The 24828-nt window shown below is 38.8% G+C and overlaps 1 protein-coding gene across 1 annotated transcript; it reads right to left on the reverse strand.

The window, feature by feature from the left end:
* Window positions 1–12997: 12997 nt before the first annotated feature.
* LOC308402935 (tubby-related protein 3-like) lies at window positions 12998–24712 on the reverse strand. Its single transcript, XM_080892105.1, has 13 exons — window positions 24585–24712; window positions 21924–22056; window positions 21716–21820; window positions 21454–21582; window positions 18899–19018; window positions 18623–18757; window positions 18467–18549; window positions 18183–18347; window positions 17884–17996; window positions 17672–17780; window positions 17480–17578; window positions 15656–15827; window positions 12998–14537 (listed from the first exon to the last, which is right to left on the reverse strand). The coding sequence occupies exons 1-13, from the start codon at window positions 24597–24599 to the stop codon at window positions 14404–14406; spliced, it is 1512 nt and encodes a 503-aa protein (XP_080748231.1). The 5' UTR covers window positions 24600–24712; the 3' UTR covers window positions 12998–14403.
* Between the last annotated feature and the right edge of the window lie 116 nt (window positions 24713–24828).

The following is a 24828-nucleotide window of genomic DNA, read 5'->3' on the forward strand; positions in this document are numbered from 1 at the left end:
TGAAATTCATCATTCATGAGCACAGGAATCTCTCCTAGGCTTTCTTTTTCCATGCTTTTCATCAGTACGTAGAACAACACACACACACTTTACAATTACTGTAGCTATAACAAAATGCCTGATGGTGAAAAGCAGAGGCGAAGGATTAGTGATGCTTTCATTCCCTTCCCATCATCATTTAAAAGGAATTACAAAAGATCAAAGGTGAATAGAGTATGGCAATACTGTTCCTGCAGTGAAATTCTACCACAAGCAACATGCAACATTAATTTTGACACTGAACCAAAGCGAGAGTTTGAGAAATATCCACAAGTCAAGCTGCTAATTTTAGCTGAGAGGGTCCTGGTTACGGTGGACCCTTTGAGACAGGGTCACGGTGTTAAAACTCAACACTGAAACTGAGCACTCATCAACAGCTCAAATGATCTCAGTCCTCACGAATCACTGGGCTGGACTGCTCCCAGTGACTGCTAGAGTTGGGGTTAGTTTAATTATAATCTATCCAGCCAATTTGTGGGGGGGGGGGGGGGGGGGGGGGGGGGGGGGCGCGCAAAATTGTGATACTTTACTGATAAATAAGAATCAAAAATGTGTGCAAGTAAACAATTAGAAAGCCCTGCACTGACTTGTGTAAAACCATTTCATAAACTATGAATTGCCATTTAATTACTTATGTAGAAAAGAAAAAAATCTGGTTTTAACTTCTAAAAAGTGATGATTTCTTACATTTTGCACTGCTAAAGAAACAAAACAAGAAGTGGAAAACAAACCAACAATAAAAAAAGTTTGGGCCTACAATGTCATGTGGGTAGATAAATTAAGACATTGGGAAATGCTCGTTATGGTTTCCAACAGCAAAATATGATGATTTCAAGTGCAATGTTTTATTTCACCAACATCTCAAAACCCTAAAATAATCAATCTACTATAATACATGGCATATTCTAGCATCACATCTTTACATTTTAGAAGCTAAAACCATAAAATGTGTAAGCAGACTGAAACAACCACAAGAGTTTCGCCAGTGCGATTTTTACTTTGTTGTCACGCTGTCCGCATTGGAACAAATTAAAAACTAAACCAGCACAAAAGGTACACTTCTACAAACAATAATGCAATCTTCAATACACGTCTATCTCAATCTCAAGTATAGCATATGGTGGTCATATAGCTTGGTGTGAAGATGTCTTTCAAAGTATGTCATTAATGTGTGCGCAGGTGCTGCGGGGTAACGGGCTCAGTAAAGCCGAGACCGTAATCATAGGCTGATGGCACAGTTAGGGAGGCGTGGAGGGAGAGGTGGCTGCTGTTGTTTATCTCCAATTATAGCAGAGAAAACACTGCGAACCTCCTCTGCACTGTGAGCAGTGAAGAGCCGCAAACAGCGCTCAATGTAACATCAGATCCGACGACCTCAATGGAGCTCCAAGTGCTCACAAGAGCGTGTTCAAGTGAGGTGCTGCAAAAGAGAGGCTCTTCACTAAGAGAGGGGCCTGAATTCCAGACATGTCCTTATTAAGAAAGGGCTGCGAGTGCTCACTGTTTCTCCTCCTGCCTCCCTTGTGTCAACCCAGCACCCTCCCCTCCCTCCCCTCCAACGAGCACTCAGAACGTCTTTACCCAAATAAGGACAGGAGACCAGGGGATGCATGTATGGGAGGAGGAGTGGGTGGTGGGTGGGTGGTTTGGATGGTAGGTTTAGAGCAGAGGGGGAAAAGGGGTGTGTATGGGGGGTGGGGGGGGACTAGGGGGGGACTTTGGAGGGGGGAAGGGGGGTCCAATTTAGGCGTCCACTTTGGAGTCTGGAAAACAGTGGGATTGTTCCAGCTGGAATGCAACATCAGCAGTGAACACGCTCCCACTTTGTGACGCTCAGAGCTCAGACTAGAGGGAGGGCATTGTCAGTGGAGCAATTTTTCAATACATCTCCGAGTGGAGTCACGGGATTTAAGTCAGGACAATGGCCCCGACATCATGATAAATGTTGGACGGACAGTCTTATGGACTCAAACGCAACAGCTAGTTTCATACTTGTAGAGAGCTCCAATTAAATGAGTCAGCATGAGGAGGTTTGGGATTTAGTTGTCCAACATGATTTACTCCCAAAATACCAGTAAAGCAGTTGTAATTAACATACTGATTCAATTAGAAGATCTCTCACCAATGCACTGTAATGTCCCTTCGAGCCAGTTTGGGTGAGAAACTCCACAGCATAGTAACAACTTGCAATGATTAAAATACAAACAGTCCTCAGTGTTGATAGAAAAAATAAATCAGTTGACTGATGTTGAGTGGCATTAACTGAATGAGCATGTTCGATGAGCAATAAGTACTTGTGAAGCAAAGGTGATAGAAAATCCTCAGTTCCTCATTCTCTACTCGAATAATTTACAGTTCTTTTTCCTGTTACATGAGATTTAAAAAGGAATATCCTTAATGTTTTGGGCTTGAAATTAAATACAAATTAAAGTGAATGACATCATTCTGGTTTTGCACACCAAACACAGCCTTAACTGAAATGGCACTCCCAACAACAGCAGCCTCCTCTAGCAGGAGAACGCACCTTGCAGTGTGGCAGGAGCAGCTCAAGGAAAGCAATAAAGTGCTCATGCCTTTTACCAGGCCTCTAAATTCCCAGATCCCAATCCAGTAAGCATCTGCATGTTACACAAGCCCGATCCATGGAGGTACCACTTGAACCCCACATGTCCTAAAGGATCACCTACTTCTGTCCTAGTACCAGTAACTGCAGGACTATCATCAAAAGGTCCTACATCGATAATAGGTCAGAGCTATTTGGGTGGCAAGCTTGCCATTTTAATATCATGGCCTAATTAACATTTTACTTAAGAATGAATCAATTGTATTGTGTGAGACAAAAATGAGACAGTGGTCACTTTCATGAGTAAACCATAGTATGAAATATAAATCTTATAAGGGTGATTTCTGTTTCTTTTCCATTCAGCTTAGACAATTGTGACACACTTTGGCTCATTTAATTTGCTGACATTTTATAGCACAATTGAGAAACTGTTATGGAACTGATACTGATAATAACCAGCAGCTCCCATGTACAAAACTGTGTGTAAGACTTTTAGATCTTTTGCCAGATGGAAACACTTTTTTTTAAAATGTGCCCTGGTTGGATGACACACTGCTCTCACATTTTACATAAAAATCAGGGACACACCTCCCCTCCCTCTGTCTGGGAGTCAGGCCATGGGACTCTGAGACCAACATGCTACAGAATTCCAATGTGCAGCAGGAATGTAAATAACACTGCAAAGCTATGTGGCTCGCACAGTCACTGAAACAGCACCATTCATGCACCAGAATCCCTCTACCCATTTTCCCAGTCCTGTACCCAGCGATCACATTACATTCTGTTTTCAGCAATCGGCTTATCTCTGCTCCGGCTCCATCTACGAAATGACCGGAGTTTGTTGGCACTGCTTCTTCTGAGAGAGGGCTATGTGTGGTAAAATGTACCAATGAATTCCAGAAATTCTACTGAGTCACTCTCAGCTGGCTTGCTTGAGGAAAGTTGTCAACATAGCCTTAATCAGGAAAGGGAATCCATAAGTCACACAGAATGGAGGAAATCACTTACAAACACCTACAGGCCGGAAAACAGATTCTGTTTCTTTCAGTAAAAACGAAATAGGTGTCTTGGCATTCAGCAGTTGGTAGGATAACATTTAGTCAAACAGAAAAGGCAGAGCTGACACATTTTTATTTGTTGTCTGTTATTCCTCAAATTTATCTTCCACTGAACATGATATCATCTTGGGTCTCTCAAATGGACCAACCAGATGGGTTTCTACTTACGCAGCGGAATTCCAAGACTACAGTGAGGCAAGACCTTGAGTCAAACTTTCTCTGTCATGTCTGATTTTTATGGCCTGACGGCAACATCTCCTCTCGAGTCCAGCGGTGGGAAAAGAACATCTGTCGAACCTCGAAGACGTTTAAGACCAGACAGGATGGATCATAGTAATACATTTTAGCAGAGACTAAACATCCCACCGTGAGAGCCATGTGAGCCCACTGAGCTAGGACAGCAGTGTAAGTACCAGAAGGGCACAGTATGTGTCCAATAGCTTACAAGTGCAAAGTTAAGCTTTAAGCTTCTGCTGTATAGCAATAAGGGAAACTATTATTTCAACGCCCAGGTTACACGTGTCACAGAAAGGCCTCCCAAAAAACAAAACCACAACTTAAAAAAAATGAAGCCAACAGCTTCAGTTCTTCTAACGGCCACTTGAGGCTGGCTCCTAAAGATCATCAGACTCCATAGACCCCTATGCTAACATTCAGTCATGGAAATTACTTGTTTATAGCCATATACAAAAAAATATTTTGGTCTGACTAGCCAACCCTTCTTCACAGCAGTACAGGAGCCAAATCTTTTTTCTTCTTCTTTGTTTTCTGCTAAAGTTAGGGATGTGACAGAGGGCTATACGCATCTTTTCTAAACAGTCTACAGCATTGTGGGTCAGCCTAAGAGTCCTGGGCCCACCGACTTCAACAATGGACCCATCCTGACAGCCCATGATAAGTATTTTACTAGGTTTTATTTTCTATTTTCAAAATAATTATTTCAATAAAAATGAAACTAAATGCCCTCCCGACCAATTACAAGTGCCCATTTCACAATGACAGTACTTGTTAAATCCGAGGGAGCATGTCATGGTTTAGCAGAGCAGGAAGAAATTTTCCCTCAACTTTCTGCTGTCGATGTGACGAGCATAATGTTTGACTCCATTTGAATCCGTTTTGGTTCCACTGAACTTCTCTGTTTATGAGTTATTTGCACACTCCGTGAAAAAAAAAATTGTCATGAGAACTGTTGACAAATTCATCACTTTTAATTAATACATTTATTTTTCTTGCAGTTTCTGGCTGTGTAAAACGCCAGTAACAAGGCTTAGATGGAGAATGAAGTCAATGCAGCAAGTACATTTTCTGTTGAAAATTGAAAAAAAAAATGTTATAAAAATAAATTCTTAATTTCTTTACTGCTTTTTTTTTAAGCAGTAAAGACCAGACAGGATGGATCATAGTAATACACTAGAAGCTTTAATAATAAAACCATCAACTACTCTGGTTACTCCTACTCTGAATTTAAGGTAGAAAACACAATCTTGTAAATGTAACTCATTTAAAATTTTAAAAACACCTGAAGTAAATATAACATGAATTCTGTGATCTCTAATACGTTGGTACAGAAATCATCCTTTTTTTTTGCCATTGTGATATTTAAGCCTTTAACAGCAACTATTAAAAAGTTGAACCTGGTCCACAGGACTGAAACAGTAGAAGACACATTGGAGCCAAGGTTATAAACAAGATATCTGACACAGCCATTAGATATATTTGCAATATATCTTTACAGATGTTTTCCTTTTATTTTTTAAACAAAAAATTCTACATGCCCTATCAAAATGAAGGTGTATGTAATGCAACACGCGCATTTGCTTTAGGATTTTGTTTCAGTGTGTCAGCCATAATTTTTTATAGAATGAAGTTATTTATAAACCTCACTAGCTGAATACCAGGATGCAAAACGCTATTTCGGCTGTAATGTCAGTACATCTGATTCATTTGGCCACTTGGGGTAGTGCATATCGTTTGTATTATTTATTTATTTTTTCGGATAAAGCCCAAACAAAGCACCATGAAAGGATCAGCTTCCTTCATCTGTTCACATCTCTGTACACCCCATGACTCAGTTCTACTGACTCATGTCCCAAAGCAGATTGTTAGCAGATTTCCTTCAAATCTGTCTCTTCCACTGTTGATCCATCAAGCCTGTTGTGTTTGCATGTCTCTCTGTCATTGCTCACAGTCGGATTGTATATTCTTCCATCTGTACACTACAAGATTTGTTCCTGTCGTTATAAATGAAGTCTTTGTTTAGTTGCTGTAAGAGTTGGGACACTTGTTGGCAAAGAACAGGCCCCTACTGGCAGACATAAGCCCCCCCGCTTAGCTGGGAGTAAAACACACCTCCACTGAACTTAAAGTCTCGTGTATACACAGTTACAAATCACAGACCCAAACTCCTCCACATTAGAGAAGCACACATCTTGTTAAGGTTGAAGGGTGCTCACAGCTGTAGGGTCAGTGCTCTCGTTCAAAGTGAGACCCCCACCACACACACCAACAGTCTGACAAACACACACACACATTTAACAGGGGAAACAACAGGTCTTGGCGGCAGAAGGAGCAGCTGCTCTCTAAGGTCAGATTACAGATAAAGAAAACATTTTAGGTTCCGGGCCAGGAAAGCTGCTCTCTGACAAGAGCTAGAAACATGGCCTTATTCCTCCTTACACAGAACACACATATGCACATGTTTAACTGCAGCGCCTTCATTTAGGAGATAAATCTAAGGTGATGAGCTGGCACAAGTGTCAAGCTGTGTGCTCTCTGCGTTTGCTGAAGGCACCACTGCCTTTTTAAGACTCATGAAAGCACGAGCCCATCTTCCAAAAAAAAAAAGAAGAAAAAAAAAATCAGTCACCACCTTCCCCTCTCCCTTCTGTGTCTGTGTTTGGCCCTAATAAATTCTCTCCAGCTCCTCCAATAACTTCCTCCTACTTCCTATCTGGCAAGGCACTCAGGAAACAATCAGAGCTGAGAGTGAGAGGAGGGCTGGACGGCCAACAGCTCACACGGCAAGAGACAGAAAGAAAGGCAGAGGGAAAAGCTAAGACAAACACATGAACACACACGTACCACATGCACACTCTGTCAAGTCAGACATTTGCAGTTTGATACCAGCTGCCTGCCCGAGGAAAAAAATAAGGCTCAGAATAACGTCTTGCACGCAGAAAAGAAAGCGATCTGAGCTGGAAGTGTCTGGCACACATTCCTCGATTATTTACACCATGAAAATGAAGAGAAATGACTATTATTTATTGCTTTCTTTTAATCATTTCACATAGCATGGAAACCGACTAACATGCTGCATGGAGGCAAAAAGAGGTGGCTGGTTTCCTATGAGTCACAGAGTCTAAGGCGGATAAATGAGTATCACACGTCAAGGCACAGCATGAACATAAGGCCCGATTCATTCATTTGTTGTTCTATTTTAACACTGGATGCTGCTGGCTATTTGGTCTACCTTGAACTGTGACACGTTCAGAGATTTAAGCCTAATCCAGCTGAAAAGGGAAAGACTGACACAAAGCAGGGCCAGAAAGCCAGAGAGCTTTTTTTTTTTTCTTCTTTACAGCCTGAATCAGCATTTTAATCGGAAATTTTCTGGGGAACGTAGCAGAGAAGCCATTCTAGCCTGAATTGGTCATTTTGTGGTGAGAGGAGCGGTTTAAAGCCATAATCTGTGAAACCTTTAAGACATGCATAACTTTGCAGCAGAATGCACCAGCCAATAATTCATGCAACCGTATAAATCGTGGCACAAGGCATTTAAAAGCAGCCACGGCTGTGATCAGAGCTGTATACGAGCTGTATCACAAGGGAAAAAAAAACTCCAATCTTACATAAAAAGCACACCCAAAGGTTAAACTTGTTCTTCTGTTGAAGACAAAAGTTTAATCAGCCTAAAAACGACTACACCTGTGATGTTTTATATTAGGAGCAACTAAAATGAACTGTGCTGCAGAGGGAGATCATCCCCCAACCCAAAACACTGAGCAGAGGGATTAAAGGAGTTTCACATGAGTGCCCTTGGGTCACTGGAGCTCCAGTGCGACACAGGCCACACACACACACACACACACACACACACACACACACACACACACACACACACACACACACACACACACACACACACACACACACACACACACACACACTTTATGAAGCAGTGCAGGAGTAAGCCTCCTGTTATTTATAATGGAGGCTGGAGAGGAGACAGACATTGTCACAAATAACATTTCTTTCTGAGTACTTCTTCTTTCGAGTAAAGAAATGTGGAACATTGCTAACTCTTGGTTGCCAGAGGAAGAACAACTAAAACCTTTAGCAACTTGGGGACATCTGACACAAAGAGTATTCTGTTCTCAGCCACTCCCCAGCTCCTCCCCTCAGTGGTCTGAAGAGGAGGCCAGAAAGCTTATCTGTTCAAACCTCATGGTTTGGAGGATATGTAAACATGTGCAGTGAATTAATGTGAATAAAATGTTGATAAATTGCATTACTGAGGACTTTCAAAGTGAATTCTATTTTGACACTTTCTTTTTTGGCTCTATGACTCCAACAAGTAGCTCAGTCCAGCCGTTACTAGCTGACAGTGTCAAACTGCATATTGTAATCCAGATCATCATTAATGCCTTTCTGCTGAGAGCTGCAGGCTTTTCTCTTTGCGTCCTCACCGCACAGACATAAGTGGTATTTGTTCAGGTCTGGGTTGACAGAGGCAAAAGTGTCCACCATTTGGACGAGAACTTCTGAAACTGGTGCTAAAAAGCGACCAATGTCTGCACAAATGGGCAAAAGCTCATTAGCTGGTCTTCTGTGGGTTTGACACAAACGGGTGAAGCTGCTACTGACAAACGGTCAACAGACCTGCATCCAAAGTAAACTCTCTGCAGCGCAAACACAGGATGCACTTCACCACTGGAATTAGCCCTACACCACAAATAATTTGAAATACCTATAGTAGCTACAGTTTCTGATTAAGCATATTTAAAAAGAAAAATCAAAAACATAAGGGGATTGATTTGTTACCCTAATGAAGAGAACACATGCTCATTAACTCTTCCCTCTAATAAACAGCCCGAAGGAACACAGCTGGGGATGAAAAAAGGAGAGAAAACAGCCACTTTTAGGGGATACTACCACAAGTAATCTAATTGACCTCCGTGACATGGTAAAGCTATAAAACTTTCCCTTAATTTAACTCCTACACAAGTACAAAGTGTAAATGCTGAATCCGCAATTGCTAAGAAATATAAAGTATGTTCAAGGAAAAGAAAAGACCACATTGTACAGTGGGAGGCCTGATGTATTCAGGCTGCATGAAAACAATGAAAGAGAATCTGACGGAACAGCAGAATGCTTAATCCTCTCCAGATTTACCCATCAGCATCAAAATCTATTATTAGGCATCTTGGCATGTCTCATTTACCAAGGGCACATTGTTTGGTTGTTCATGTTGGTGTTTCATTTCAGAACATTTCCACATGTAGGTCTTAAGCAGGCCCCAAACTGGAGATCTGGCTTCTCAACCATGACCTAACGTGACAGCAAGAAAAGAGACACCCTATTTGATAGCCGATTATCCTTCTGCTTTAAAAGGCTTTAGAGCGGGCTTAAAGGGCTACACCAAATCAATGTCATACTTTAATTTACAACTGTGTTTATGAAAGACAATGATGTGAAAGAAAAAAAAAAGAGAAAGGCTTTCCTTCTGCCTTGAATTTTAGGAAATGTTGGAGAGGAAACAGTAACAGACGTTAACAGGTTATTCTGCTAACAGCGACCAACCTGACAGACCGCATTCTGCCGTTGAGTCAAACGTGTTGACTGTCAGTGATTTAACTGTGCAGTTCATATGACCGCGCAAACTTAGGATAAAGGAGGTGCCAACGTTTGGCTCTGTCAAAACGGACACATATTATTTTCGCCTAGGTCTCTACTAACCACACACAGTTGTATAGCAGGTGTAGCCTGAGGTGGCACTCATATAATTATACAATTAGCTCGCTACGTATCCACGCATCTCAAATCTTCACCTATGAATTATGTACTTAGAAGGACTTTGCAGTGTATCATCACATGCCACGTTTGAAAAAGTCAAGAACAAAGAACTACATAATTAGACAGATAGTTACTTTCTATAACAACTTTTATTCTGTGGTTTACACTGCATAGTCTTGTACACCTCAATATGCATGTACATAAATAAATTTAGATTTAAGGTGTAATTCCAGATGTGAGTGAAAAAAAAAGCTTTGGTTTTCTAATCTAAAACTTTGATTCATTGCAAACCATTTAAAAATCATTCATATTAATTTGTGAGTGTTTTGATGAAAAAAATGCTTGATTTAAATTTAGTCTTAAAAATGTATTAACATACTGCAATGTTGTTCACAGTCTGCCCGGCAAGAGCTAAAGCGAAAGCAGACGTAGCTGAGCTGACACACACACACTTTTATATGAGATAATCTTGGTTTGTTTAGGCGTTATCAAGAAAACTACTCTGTATTTGTAATTCCATGTAGGAAGCATCAACAAGACCTCCAGAATTTATTTAACCACGCTTCCTAATCAAGAAGCTGTCTTACCTTAGTGATGCAGAGGTCCAAATCACGCTGATGTTGTGTATTCCTCTAAAACGTTTCCGTCCAAATCGTCTCTCTCCGTGCTTGTCTGTAAAACTGTTGGATTCTTCTTGAGGAGCAAGGCTGGAAGAGTTGGATCCAGGTATGAACTGTCCGGGACAGAAAACAAACATGTTTTTCCCATTTCCTTCTGTCAAACGAGAAAACCTTTTTCTTTTCTTTTTTTTTCTTTTAGGTAAAAGTATGTGCCAATGAGCGGGCTACCGGTGGAAATATGATTGCACATAGGCTGTCAAAGATATCCATGCACACTGGGAAAGTCAAACACAATAGAGTATCAAACTGCAAATGTTTTCTTCCCTCCCAACGCAGGGAGCTCCGCGGAAAAATGTAAAAAATGACAATGATCTGAAAACTTCACCGAGACAAGCGGCATGAAAAAACTCCCCAGAAAAAAGGCTGTGGACAGAAAGAGGGAACATTTGTGGAAGACTTACCTTTTTATTCTTGCAGTCAGCTTATTCTCCTCAGTGGGGGAAACTGATCAATTCAGTAACTTTGTTATATTTTGGCGCGCTGTTGTTTTCCTTAATATTTCTCAGAGGTTTGACAGTATAAGTGGAATGTTAAGTATGACTTTGGTATGAAATCAACGCACTACACTGGAAAACGAAGGGGGAGGGAAAAAAAGACTTTCAAGGAGGAGCCATTGGTGCGCGTCAATCAACAAGGTTTTGGAGGGGGGGGGGGGGGGGGGGGGGGTAGTGACTTCACCGCAGGGCCCGCCCACAAAATCCCTGAACGCTGATTGGAAACTCTTGTCCGAAAAACCAGTCTGGCAGTACATACACTCGCAGAAATATGTCAAAGGTAGGAAATATATAAAGGGCATTTACATAAAAGACTCCGTGGCTTTGTATAAAAACACTGGAACAGTCTTTAAATGAATCTTTCTAAAACATTATTATTATTATGTTTTATTACTGTAGATAACTTTAAAGAAACATGGAATATTTAATGTTTCAAAACCTTAATGCAATTTTTAAAATTTTCTAAATAATAATATATAGGGTTTAAAATGGAAAATTGTGCAGTTAGTTACATGTGGCAATATTATCCTATCCAAAATATTAGTGATAAAAAGATGAGATAATATGGTATAGTATATAAATATAAACAGAACAGAGAAGATCACAACAAATTACATCACTACTAATCACTACTGAATAAATTGGATTTATATGTTGGAGGTATTTTCACCTGCTGGCTCATCCCCAAGAGGCGACCACAAGCGATGGATATGCATATCTGATTTGGCACAGATTTCACATTGGATGCCCCTTCTGGCACATAAATGATTACCTGGGCTCGTGACCCCCTAAGGCTGGGTTTATGTCTTCTCTCATTCTAAAAGCAGGAATCTTTTGCATGTAAGGCGAATATGTTCACTACTAAATGATGGAGTCACCTTCATGTTGCCTCGGAACTTAATTTTAGTCTTAATTTTACAGTAAGACAGAGAAAAAGAAAATGTTATGGTCCCCTACACACTCAATAGAAAAATGATGCCATCTCAATGTCACACAGAACAAACAGCACACATTCAATGGTTTACTCTGTGCGTCTGGTTATGTTGATATTTAATTTTCTTCAAATCTAAAGAACAGAAACCTCAGCTTGATGTTTGGTACTTAATAATGGAGAAATACTACAAATATACAAATGATGTATTATGAAAAGCTTTAGTTAGAAATAGATAACAGACTCAGCTTTATTGTCATTCAACCATTTGACATCTTCCTCTTTCTTCTTATAATTTTCTTAGATTTTAGTATATGCAAAAAAAAAACAACTACTATATTAAAAAAAGTACTAAAATATTGTCTAATATTATTTAGAATATGTAATCCAGTCTAAGGTTTTGATTATTCTCAACAGTTTAAATGCAAATCCTTCTCTTAGACAACTTTCATGTGAGGAAAACAGTTTTCTTTTCCCCCCTAGAATTTTGTTACTTTAATTTCCCCTAACAGATGTTAACATTAATGCAGCCAAACCTGCATAACTCACAGAGAGTAATTTAAAGCTCCCATAAATGAGAATGAGAATCAGAAGGAGCATTACTACTGCTTAAATGTTATTGACAGAGAGACACAAAAATGAAAGCTGGACCTTTACTAGTAATGGAATATTTTATATTATATTAATATTATATTATATAGTATTTTCTTGGCATTTATTGTATAATTACCTCAAGTATATAGCCAATTAGTGAGTGTAATCTGTAACAGTCTTTGTTGTAGTTTTACTTTCACATTTTAGTCTATCTATACAAATAATAATACATTTGTCATGCAATTATACAAATATACGCTGTAAATGCTCATATTACACTAAATTCCCATAGAAACTATGAATATTGCTCTCCCTCGTATTATCGCTTATTTACTGGAAAGAGGGTTTAACTAGTAACCATGTGTGTATTACTGTAAATCTTATAAGCTTACACTCACACCTTTCCATCCAGCAACAGCTCCTTCTGTTGGTCAATAACATGGTTGCAACATTTTTAGATTATGAACGTTTATACACCACACACATATAAGACAGTAGTGTACAGTCATTTTCACACATTGTGTCTAAGAGTACAAATGTATCAGCATGACTACAATAATGTTGGCAGTTGTTTAACTATTGCTCACATTATAGAAAAAAACAATGGGGTAGGAAGAACTCACCTTACAGCATCTCTCCAGAGGAGCTGCCAGTTTTAGGCTTCATTTAATTTGCGAGTCTGGACAACTGCCTGAGCAGGTTCAGGCAGAATACACACCTCTCACTTACTCTGGAGGCCCTCGGTTCAAACAGGTTTTTCCATGCTGAGTGAAGCTCCTCTCAACATACAGGCAACTGAAGAAAATCGTGGGTGTTTGTAAAACTGGAAACTGGAATGTGACTAAATATCTGCCAAGCGCTCTCTCGCATGAGAAGATAGAACTATAAAACATATTTTATAAATATCTGTTCTAACAGATTTTTATTTATTTTAAAAACACCCATTAAAACACCATTTGTAGGGTTGGAAGAAGGATTGGGGTAACCTGCAAGTCTTGTAATTCTGTGGTGGTACTGAGTGGTACTGACCATCTGCAAACAGTCAGTAGCACTCTAAATTTACTATATTACTGTGAATCAGGGCGACAAGAAAAGATAAAAAATGACAACAACAAAAACATGACAAAAACATACATTTATACAAGCTGACTTCAAAGCGATTTAGTTAACAAGGAAATTTAATTCATTTGAATTATTCCCATAAGCCTGCAGCGAAGGCAATGTTTATGAATATAAAGAAATTAAAAAAGACAACATACAAAAACCTACAGGAGTTCACATTAGAGCCAGTTATCTAGAAACATATATATTTGGAGAAACGTAACGTACATGCCTAGAAAAAAGATTTTCACACCTATGTGTATATTAATGTATACAGATACACAAAACGGTTTCACAGTCACTAAATAAAATTGAATAAACTTAAAATAAAAGTGTGTCTTTTGTGCAGATGATTACTGTCACAAAGTATAATTTTCATTTTGCCCTAAAGAGAAACATTTTTATTGTAATTTGGTGTTTCTGCGGTCACATTTGACACAAAAAATTGGCGCTATACAGCAACACAATACCTCAAAGCACAACAAAGCAAAAAAATTACCGTAATTCACGGTTTAACATCCTTTAATGATGTTAGTAGTCTTCAAACACCTTCATAAATGAGGTGTACAATTATCTCCCTGAAACATAACTCTCCAGTCACTGGACTCCCAATGGTGTGTCTTTCTGTAGTTCCCAGAAGTTCAGATGATTGCAGTGAAATACTGAGAATCAAAAACAGAGGATTCTTCTGCACCATGTCATGCAAGATCAGACGATAACATGACAACAATTTTGTGTCTTACACCTGGGGGCACTCACATGGATAACAGCAGCACAACAGCAGGTATTGTCACATTTGAGGAACCATTGCTGTTATCGACACCTATCACAGGAAGTGTAGGCGAGTCCAAAGACGCTGGGTTGATCTGATGTGAATGTGGGTTTGTTGCATGCTGGTTTAAGTGTGAGTCCACAACTGAAGACTTGTGTGTTATTCACAAGCGATTTTGCCATCAAAGCTGGAAAGTGCGATGGCAAAGGCCTGCACAGCGCACAGCGGGTAGTTGTAATCCAGTGTGAAAATGTCATCAGCTATTCGTCCAAATTGCATCACAATGTAGTCCACTGGAAAAAGAAAAAGAATTCATTAATGGAGCAATTATCTTAATAAATAAATAGGTAGTGTTTCGGTAGGTAGGTACGTAAGTAGGCAGGCAGGGAGTTAATAAGATGGATCATGGCAATGTACATACTTAGAAGTAATAAAATATTCAAGCTGAATCCCCATATTCGTTTATTCTGCATAAACTGCTTGGTCAGTCTAAAGACTGTGAAGCAAGTTCAGCATATAAACTTCATAATTGACTTGGGATTTTAAAACAAACAAACAAACAAACAAACAAACAAACAAACAAACAAACAAACAAACAAACAAACAAACAAACAAACAAACAAACAAACAAACAAACAAACAAACAAAACATTTGGCATAAATAAGAAATTTCAAATATGAAAAACTGCAGTTCTAAATTTCAGAAGAAATCATTTTTTAAAATTGTATCTAAGGGTTGTACAGGCAGAAATAAAATAATTACTGACCAATGTCTGTCTTATGAGACATAATTTAACTGGCCACTTTATTAGGTACAGTTTGCTAGTACCAGGTTAGGCCTGCTGTTGGCTTAAAAACTGCCTAATTCCTTGTGGGGCAGCACAGCAATGCAGTGGTTAACAATATTGCCCCCAGTGCACACCTTAACATGTTCTCGCCGTGCGTGCATGGGTTCAATCCAGTTCCTCCAGCACCTTCCCACAGTCCAAACACATGCATGGGGTTAGGTTAACTACGATTTTATTTGAGAGATTTTATTTCATATTGACATAACATAATGCAGCCGGCTGCACATCCATGATGCAAATCTCATGTTCCACCACATCCCGAAGGTGCTCTGGTGGATTGAGATCTGGGGACTGTGCAGGCAATTTCAGTACACTGAACTCACTGTATTCTTCAGGGGATAATTTCTCAGATGATTTGAATTTTGTGGCATGGCACATTATTCTGCTGGTTGCAGGATATACTGTGGTTATTGGGAGATGGACATTGTCAGCAGTAATACCTAGATACTCATTTAGGTTGTGTAGATCTTTCTGTTGTTTTATGCATTGCCAGTAAACTGCTTTTCATTTCTTTGCCCAACTATTTAACATATAGTAGTTGTGGACAAGCAAAAGCCACTCACGATCTTTGTTGTGGACGATCTGGAAGTTCTTGATGGAGGCTTGGGTGACCCTGCCATTGAAGTTTAGCACATGAGATGCCGTCTCTTCGTTCCACACAGGCGTCTTGTTGTGAAGCTCGATCAGATTTTCCATCCTTCTGTTTTGGAATCTTATCAGCAAGCCATCGCATTCCTGCAAAGAATTAACAAAACATAAGTGGTAAACGTCAACATCAAATAGTTCATTCCCACTGGCCTTGTGTTGCTCTTAATGCTATAGACAAGGCTTAACAAGTCATTTGTGAATATTCAAATTTATTGTTTTTGCTTGAAAGCAGAAAAATAGTAAAGCACATTATTATTCTAATGATTAAGATGACAAATTACAGTTATTTATCTGCATTCTTTAGAAACAAAACTAATCTTAGTTGTTGGGTGTTACGCTTGACTGCACAAGAGTGCAGAGTTAGAACACGTAGTAAGCTCTCTCTGTCTCATTCCTCTTCTCTCCGCAGCACACCTCCACCTCTCCAAACTCTCTTCTATCTGCTCCCTCACTACAAATCACAATGGCCTCTGTAAATATCATAGTCCACAGACACCTTGAATCCATCTGCACTACCCTCACATAATTCTCTACCACTTCTGCCTTCCTCATGCAATGTCACAGTTCTTCTCTTGTAGTGGTGCAATGGATCCAAAATCTCACGGTTCGGCTCGGATCACGGTTTTAAGTCACAGATCGGATCAATTTTTGGATCAGCAAAAAAGAAAAAAAGACAAAATTGTTTGCCTATTAAAAACATTCAGCTCAAGACTCATTCCACGAAATTATATAAAAACAAATTAAGGTGCAGTATAGGGCAGTACAGGGCTTTCCGTTGACCTGGAGGTCCACCCATTTGTAGTTGGGCAACAGAAGATGCCTGGGACAGTTCAGCCATAACTTTAAACTTTTCCTGCTCATACATGCCTTGGTACAATCTTGTCACTGAAGTGGACACGCAACGAGATATCATAGCGTGGCTCAAGCACATTCATCATAGTTTAAACCCCTTGTTTTGCACAAGGGAATACGACCTCCCGTCTGCAGCTAAACACCCCAGTAGCTTTTGTAATAGCTTTAGCCCGGTCGGATTGGGGAGCAAATGGCTGCTTAAATGCAGCAAACTCCTCTACTCCTCCACTTGGACCACCAGCGCTGGCCATAACTATCACTTGACAGACTGACTACGCGCACCATACACATACTTTTTTCCTTCTTTTTTGAATCTTCGGATCACGTGCGTCCCGAACCGTGGAGTGCGATCGGTTCGGATTACGGATCAACCGTGATCCGTTGCACCACTATTCTCTTGGCAACTTATCATATCTAGATCAACAAAAACACAGTAAAACTCCTGGACTTCACTTCACGATCAACACTCTCAAAGCAAATATTGCATCTGTTGTGCTCTTTCATAATATAAAACCATATTTGCTGCTCAGTTATTATCAACTCCCTACTTAATCTAGCTTGAACAACTCTTTCCCATATCCTCGTGGTATGGTTAATCAGCTTTATTCCTTCTGTACATACTGCAGCTTTGCACATCACCATAACTCTTAAAAATCAGTACCAGTACACTTTTCCATTCCTCAGGCCTCCACTTACTCTCCAGGATTGTGTGACTTAAGATTGTGTGACTATAATATCAGATTTAAGCAAGGAGTGAATTTACTTTTCATTTCAAAAACAAAACAAAAACTATGACTAGTCAATTCATATTGAATTTTCATATAGGCCTTTATCTTTTGCCCTCATTGAACTGGTGTTTTATATGATTGCATTTACAATGAATTTACATTTCTTGGTCGGAGGGGTACTCGCTCGTTGTCTTTGCTCATTCCTGGAATGATGACAGTCATCCTTCTGGGTCCTTTTATTCCCAAGACATTGGTTTCCTGTTGTCAGAAATAACCAAAACAAAATCAAATACAGTTCTTATTATTCATACAATGTACTGTAGTTAAACGTTCTGCAGTAAAATGACTTACATAGATGATGCCTGCTAACTCTTGCCGAGCATTAGACATGTCTGGAAGAGCTTTTTCAGGATTCACAGCGTTGTCAAACACAGTGAACTTAGTCCCCATTAAATTTGACCTGGGCAATGTATAAAACACATTCAGTTAAAATGCACCTAATTAATACTTTATACGTGACAGTTTGTTTACCTGCTTTGCAATTTAAACAAAAATCCTTTTACCTCAGCTTTCCCACAAAATTCTCGCCTCCTCTTGATAAATCTGTGGCATCGATGGAGATGAGGTAATTTGAAGTTGTACTTTTCTTTCTCTTCCGTCCAGCCAGTAGAAACGTCTACAAAGAAAGAAAGAAAAAAGGGGGGGGGGGGGGGGGGGGGGGGACAAGACACCGACAAATGACAACTGTCCATGATAACAGTAATTAAAATTAATAAATGAAAGGAGAACTACTGAACGTGCTGTTGTACTGTGTTTACAATTTTGGTCTGCATTTTGCAACTTTTTAAAACATGATACTGACCTTTTTTTCATTGTCTAGATGAAGGTAATACAAAGGGTAGAGGCTCTTATCCATCCCTCTCTGATCCCGAGTCACTCTGCATTTCACAGTCACACCCTGCGGAGCTGGCTCCATTACAAACTTCTCCAAGTTGTCAAATTCAATTTCAGGTGAGGGAGAGCGCTCCTGATAAAGAAGAATAGATAAGAACATTTTAAAACATGGTCCACTCTGAGTGAAAGTTAAAGTGTAATATGACATTAAGTGACTAAAATGTTGTGGTTGATTTGTTTGAAGTCAGATACTTTTTTCTTCTTCCCTTTGCCCTTCTTCTTCTTTGTTTTTTCTTCTTTTTCTGATTCAGAATCATTGCTTTCGTCTGCCTTTGCTGAAAAAAACAACAGAGATGTTATACGCTTGTCTGTGAATACAACAGAGGAAAGCTTTAGTAATAAACTTGCCTTTTTTCTTTGTCTTCTTGTCTTTGTCCTTATCTGCTGATGTTTGAAACATCGATGCAGAGCCGGAGTTGGATTTTTTCTTTGATCTGGTTGACTTTGTTTCTTCTTCACTGTCATCACTTTCCGATTTGGCCGCTGTTCAGTAAACAAGTGTAAAGTGTCTCAATTTTTGTCATTTTAACATCAAGCATCAAGATGGATGCTATGCGGCAAAGCATTTGGTAAAGTAAACAAAGACAGAATTTTACAGTTCGTCAGTTTAAAAAATGCAATCACCTTTCTTTTTGCTTTTTGAGTTTTTGTCTTCATTTATCTGGAACATTGAAGCTGGTTCCTTCTTCTTGTCTTTTTCCTTTGACTTGGATTTTTTTTCTTTTCCATCAGAATCTTTGTCATCTAAGGAAAAAAAGTATATAGTTTAATAGAAATGTTGTCTATTCTTAAATGTAATAGCCTGAAGAATTGGAAGCACACACTGAGAAATGTAACAAAATGTAAATTCACTTGTAGAGTATAGAGAGTAATCTTAGTGAACACTATGGTGTGAGTTCCAAAAAATGCAAACTGTTATCAGTTAAGTCAACAAAGATTTATGTGTGAAACAGATGTGTAGCAACAGAACTAACTTGGAGCATGCCATCTTGACCCAGATTCGGACAGCATGCGAATGTGAGAGTGACTAGGGCTCAGCTTGGATCCACCCGAATTTAGATGTTAAGTTTCCATTATAGTAGTACCTTTTATTAATTTTCAGAGTTAAGGAAAAGCTGATGAAGCAAACTGGGACGCAGACGACATATTTTAGCCCTCAGTTTGTTTACCTTTTTAGGATTCAAGCTGCTAAAACAAGGAGTGTATAACTGGGAGGACATCAAAGTGAAGTGAAGGATCTGAACAAATTCCTTGCTCAAATCTGTGGAGCAAATTCTCAGAACCTCGATTACACTTGTAACACTCTCAGTGCTTCCTCTTAAAACGTTTTCCACAATGACGAATTTGTCCCAACATGCCCTCCCGTTTAGACTTACTCCCGTTTAGACTGCTAAAAGTTGTTAGTCCTCCCTGAATGTTTTTGGCAGTGTTGAACTTTGGGGATTAAAAAAACATAGTTAAACATCCGTGGTATGCACTGCTAACTGGTAAAAACCTTTCTAACTCCCTGCCAAGTAAATTACAGAGTAACATTAGCATTCACTTAAGAGTTAAGTTTACAGTTACCTAATATTTACTCTCTTTTAACGGTCTACTGTATCTTGAGGATAATATCTGGCTGTTTTTTTTTTTCTTTTTAAATCTCCACTATTTTCACTGTTCCTGTTGTTTGTGACTGAGCAAGAGTGCACAGTGAGTTTTAGAGCTGTCAAGGAAAGCTGACAACAGGACAACCAGAACAAAACTATTAAAGCTGCAAGCAGAAAAAACAAAATGAGGTAGGTGAAAGGTGACGAAGAGCATTTTGAGATTGATCACATAAGTAATTGTGTGGCCAATCTTCTATTATAAATACTGTATCTCATGCAGAGATTTGAGCCAATAGTTCATTTCTGCAATCAAAGAATGAGTCCTGCTAAAACCAGCTCACTGCAAAATTCTTGACAAACAGGTGAGTTAGAGCGCTTTGGGAATAATTATAGCAACATCATTTCCAAATATCTTATGCTCAGATTCACTGAGCAAATAAATGAAGGGAACAGAAGCAAAGACTGGTGGGAGAAGGTTATAAGCGCCCTGAGTAAAGTATTCATGTTTACACCTTAACATGTTCACAGTGTCAGCCTGCAGTGTCAGTTCTAAAATAACTGAGGAAGCCTACAAGAACAAAAACCTCACATTCTACCATACAACACCAACTATCAGCTCCAACGTAATCTTGTGATCCCTTCCCAGATGTTTCAAGCCCCACTTACACCTTGCCTCAAGAAACCACAAAAGCTCTCATGATGATGGGGTGAGACAATGTGGTGCAAGGTTTCACACCTTGACCCCGATGATGGCAATGACCCACGCCTTTTTTCACATCTTGGCTCACATCATGATGACTCACATGATTAACAGTGGGTCAGTCACCATTAGGATCACCTCCAAGAGGCCATCACTGGGGGTTAAATACCTGGGAGTTTTTTGAGAACTGAAGCGTCTTGAAGAGCTAAAACATCGCAATGAACTGAAAAGATGTCAAGCTGCCTTCTGTTCAAGCACTCAATACTATTGCAACAAGTGCAATTTTATATGGTGATGCCACAACATAAAACCACAAGAATGTCAAACTTAAGGTTCACTTGGACACATTATCTGGGAATCCACAGTAGATTAAGTAGTTTGTTCAATCTGGATAAAAGTTGTGGACAGACCTACTGAATGACTCACACTGCTAAAGCCATGCTGTTAGCAGGACTAAAAATATCCACATTCTAGCAACACCTGAAAGTGATGATGGGATGGAATAAAGAAAATATCTCTTAGAAAACATGGCTTCACATCAAAAATTCAGTTCTGTTTGGATTATTTCACTGATTCAGTTTTCCGATTAATTATTCTGTTTATTTATTCAGAATGTTTTATTCACTTACTTCAAAAACATGCTGGTGTGTAACATCATGCTGCAATAATTAATTACATTTTCCACAGTTAATTACTTAGAGGAAAACCACTTACTTCATTATTATGTGACAACACAGCCAAGTAAGGAAGTGTTTCCACTAAATGGCTCACACGCCATTACACAATAACATCATCTAATCCTCTTAATTACAATCTGGTCATATAACTTCTGTTTAGAGCACACCATTAACGCCCTTTAGACAACAGCTTTCTTCTCCTCATCGTCATACCTTTAGTTTTAGTTTTCTTCTCTCGGGTGGAACTTGCAGGTGGAGAACTATCCTTGGTTGTTTTTTTCTTAGTTTTCTTTTTCGGAGTATCTTCACCGTCCTCTTCATCGTCATCATCTGAGTCTGAATCTATAGTAATGGAAATCAGTGCACTCATGGCGTATTTTTGTGGGAGTTACTTAAAGTGTCATTGTATAGGAAACACACCCCAGCTTTAACACATCCCAGTGAAAACTCAATATTACAGTCATTGCTGACTTACCTTTTTTCTTTTTTGGAGCACTTTTTGCTTTCTTTTTAGTCTGTCTTTCCTTTTCTGGTTCCTCTTTGTCTTTTTCTAGCTTCTTTTTCTTCACTTTCTTCCCATCTATAATGTTGATAAGGAAAAAGATATGTAACTGCTTTCGTTAGACTACAATGGAGATGTAAAGAGAAAAATGAGAGAGTAAAAGTTGTTTTTATCTCCTCACTCTGAATGGCAGAACTGTCCTCTTTGGCTACATCTTCATGCTTCTTTGTCTTATCTTTTTTGGGCTTGGTCTCAATTCCATTCAGCTTGGCTTCTGTTGTACCATTGGCCTCTTCTTTCTTCTTTTTTGGTTTCTATAGATTTGCTTTAAGCACACAAAAAAGATTATTGGTAATACTCATAGAGCCCTTACTACAACTGAGCTAAATTAAAATGGTAAGACATAAAATGCAGTGAAAGATTTAGTCAAACTAGCAAGACTGTTATAAGTACCAACTCACCATCACAAATTCAGATGTGAGGAAAGCAGTGGGAAGAAAGACAATAAAAAGATGAACAGAAGTGGTATCATTATTTTTTCTATTCTAAATGATTCAAATGAAATGAAAGTTGTTTATTTTGCACTGGTAGCTCCTGTCAAATCTGCCTGATAAGTTTAGCTTTTGATTTGTAAATCAGCATAAAGACTGTTTAAAGGAAGTTAATGGAGAAACAGGGCATGAGGTAATAATGATGTGATGCATGTAAGGCTGTCTCGTCTAGAACTGAACAATCTGTTTCTATTCTTGATGAGACCGTTTCATAAGAAACACAAGAAAAGGAGAAACAAGTTTTGCAACAGTTTTATGAAACCTGCCAAGGCCTTCAAGCCCTGGAGAAAACACCCACTGCACTGCTTTGTGATGAAGTCATGCCTGCTGCGATTCCCTGATGAAAACGTGAGAGCTAAAATGGGATCGTAAATTATGAGAAAGTATTTTATACTCAATTCTGATTCTGAAATATAAAGTACATTTGTTTTGTGCATCTTAAATGCAGTTATTTATAACTCTTCTTCTTTGGCTTTTCCTTCGTTATCATCTATAACACAAACCTCTTCCTAAAGTGTATACAAGTTTAAGCCAAGGGGGCTCTACATAAACTACATAAATAAATAGTTTAAAAAGCAAACAAACAAAACAAAACAACAAAAAACAAAACAAAACAAAAAACAAAACAAAGGGAAGTTATCCTATTCTTTCTTCGCACACCAATCCCCACACCACCACTCTGTCATTACTCCTCTGTTCTTCAAGTTACAGAAAGCCAGCTTGTAAAGGGGGACCAAATACAATCATATTGATGCAATTTGTCTAATAAACCATAAGTCACTTTTTCGTAAGACGCCAACTTAGCCATTGTCTTTAGCCACTCTTCATATGGAGGGGGGTTCTTTTTCCGCCAATGTCTTAGCAGGACCTGTTTGGCCGTAGTAAGAGCCAAAATAATCCATCTTTTTGTATAACTGGAAAAATCTCCATCAGAAAAATCTGTGGTTATACCAAGTATGGACAGTTTTGGTGAGATACCAAATCTCCTTTTTAAAACACTGAAAATGACCTCCATTATATTTCCCCACCAATCCCGAAGTGCCGAACAGCTCCATAAGATATGTAAAATCGAAGCATTTTGACCATCACATCTCCAACATTTGTCCGTAGAGGCCAGGTTCCATTTATACAATTGTTGCGGTGTTCGATACCACCTATGGATTATCTTAAGTTGAATAAATCTACTGCCTGTTTCTTTATACATAGTATTAACATTTTGAAAACATGAATCCCATTCAACTGAAGATATGTCCAATGCCATAAATAGTCATTTCTGAAATATCTATTTATTAAACAAAAAAAAAAAAATCATCTAAGCAATGAGATTAGCTTTGATATTTTTTCAGTAAAATACACACAGCCTACATCAGTGATATTAAATTAAAAGTGTTTTATTTTACCAAACATCTCATACATATTTTGAGTCTCAGGACTAAACTTTTGTGCTAAGTGACAGGAACAATATGTCACCATCTAAAGTCACAGACAACGAGGTCAGTGTGATCGCTACTACCGGAGACGGGAAAAGTAATCCTATTAAATGCAGGCCTATTTGCGTCCACAGGAAATCCGCATCTCAGCGTTATGGCAGCAGATTTGACATTTGCTGTATTGTGATGAATTGTTGCATTAAAGTTATCAAATGTCACTGGACACTTTAGCCACATTACCACATTTGTTTATTATATATGTCTATTGGTATAGCACTTATGATTATTGATGCTCATTTTGTAAGTTTAGACTTCACCAACAACAGTCACAAGTGTAGTTAATTTTGGTCAGTTGTACAACTACACAATATGCAACTGTATTGTTCTCAAATATAATGTTACTGAGTCAAATTAACAAATTTTACTGATGGTGCAAGATTTGCCAAAAAATCCAGGACAATACATAAATAAATGAATATAGAAATAAAAGTAAAGTAAGAATTAAGACAATGCTTTTGCAGTTGCATTTGGTTCAGACATCCACCATAGCAGCATTCCAGTTTGCTTGAACGTCTGGATTACTGACTGATTTCAATCCCTGAAGCATGCTTCCGAATATGTGTCCTCTCCACAACAAACAGAAATATGAGAAATTCACCTGTACAACTTTAAACTTTGCAGTATATCGATAAATAACGTCATGTGAAGTGTTAAGTTACTCTTATAAAAGTAACTTGTGTGGTCCACTTCCCAAATATTGGCACATTTCATCCCTGAGAAGCTTAAAGTCCAGAGAAAAGTAATCTTATTTAAAATATTTTTTTAAAGAAAATCTACAAAAACCTAAGTTCAACCTTTTACCTTCTCTGCAGACATGACGTGGCCTCCAAATTCAGCTCTCCCACCGCTTCTTTTTATGGCTTAGAAAATAAAAAAGCAGACCTCTCAGGGGAGATGATGACAGAGAGAGAAAACCCTGTGCTCACTGCATCTCCATCAGCAGAAAGTTGTTAATAGGATTTATGTGTAAAGCCATCTGCTCTGCAGGAACACGTCAACGGGAGAAACCAAGAAAGGCTCGGGAGGAGGGAGAAGAGTTGTTTGT

Source organism: Rhamphochromis sp. 'chilingali' (genome assembly GCF_963969265.1).
Source record: "Rhamphochromis sp. 'chilingali' genome assembly, chromosome: 9".
In the NCBI taxonomy this organism is placed as follows: Eukaryota; Metazoa; Chordata; class Actinopteri; order Cichliformes; family Cichlidae; genus Rhamphochromis; species Rhamphochromis sp. 'chilingali'.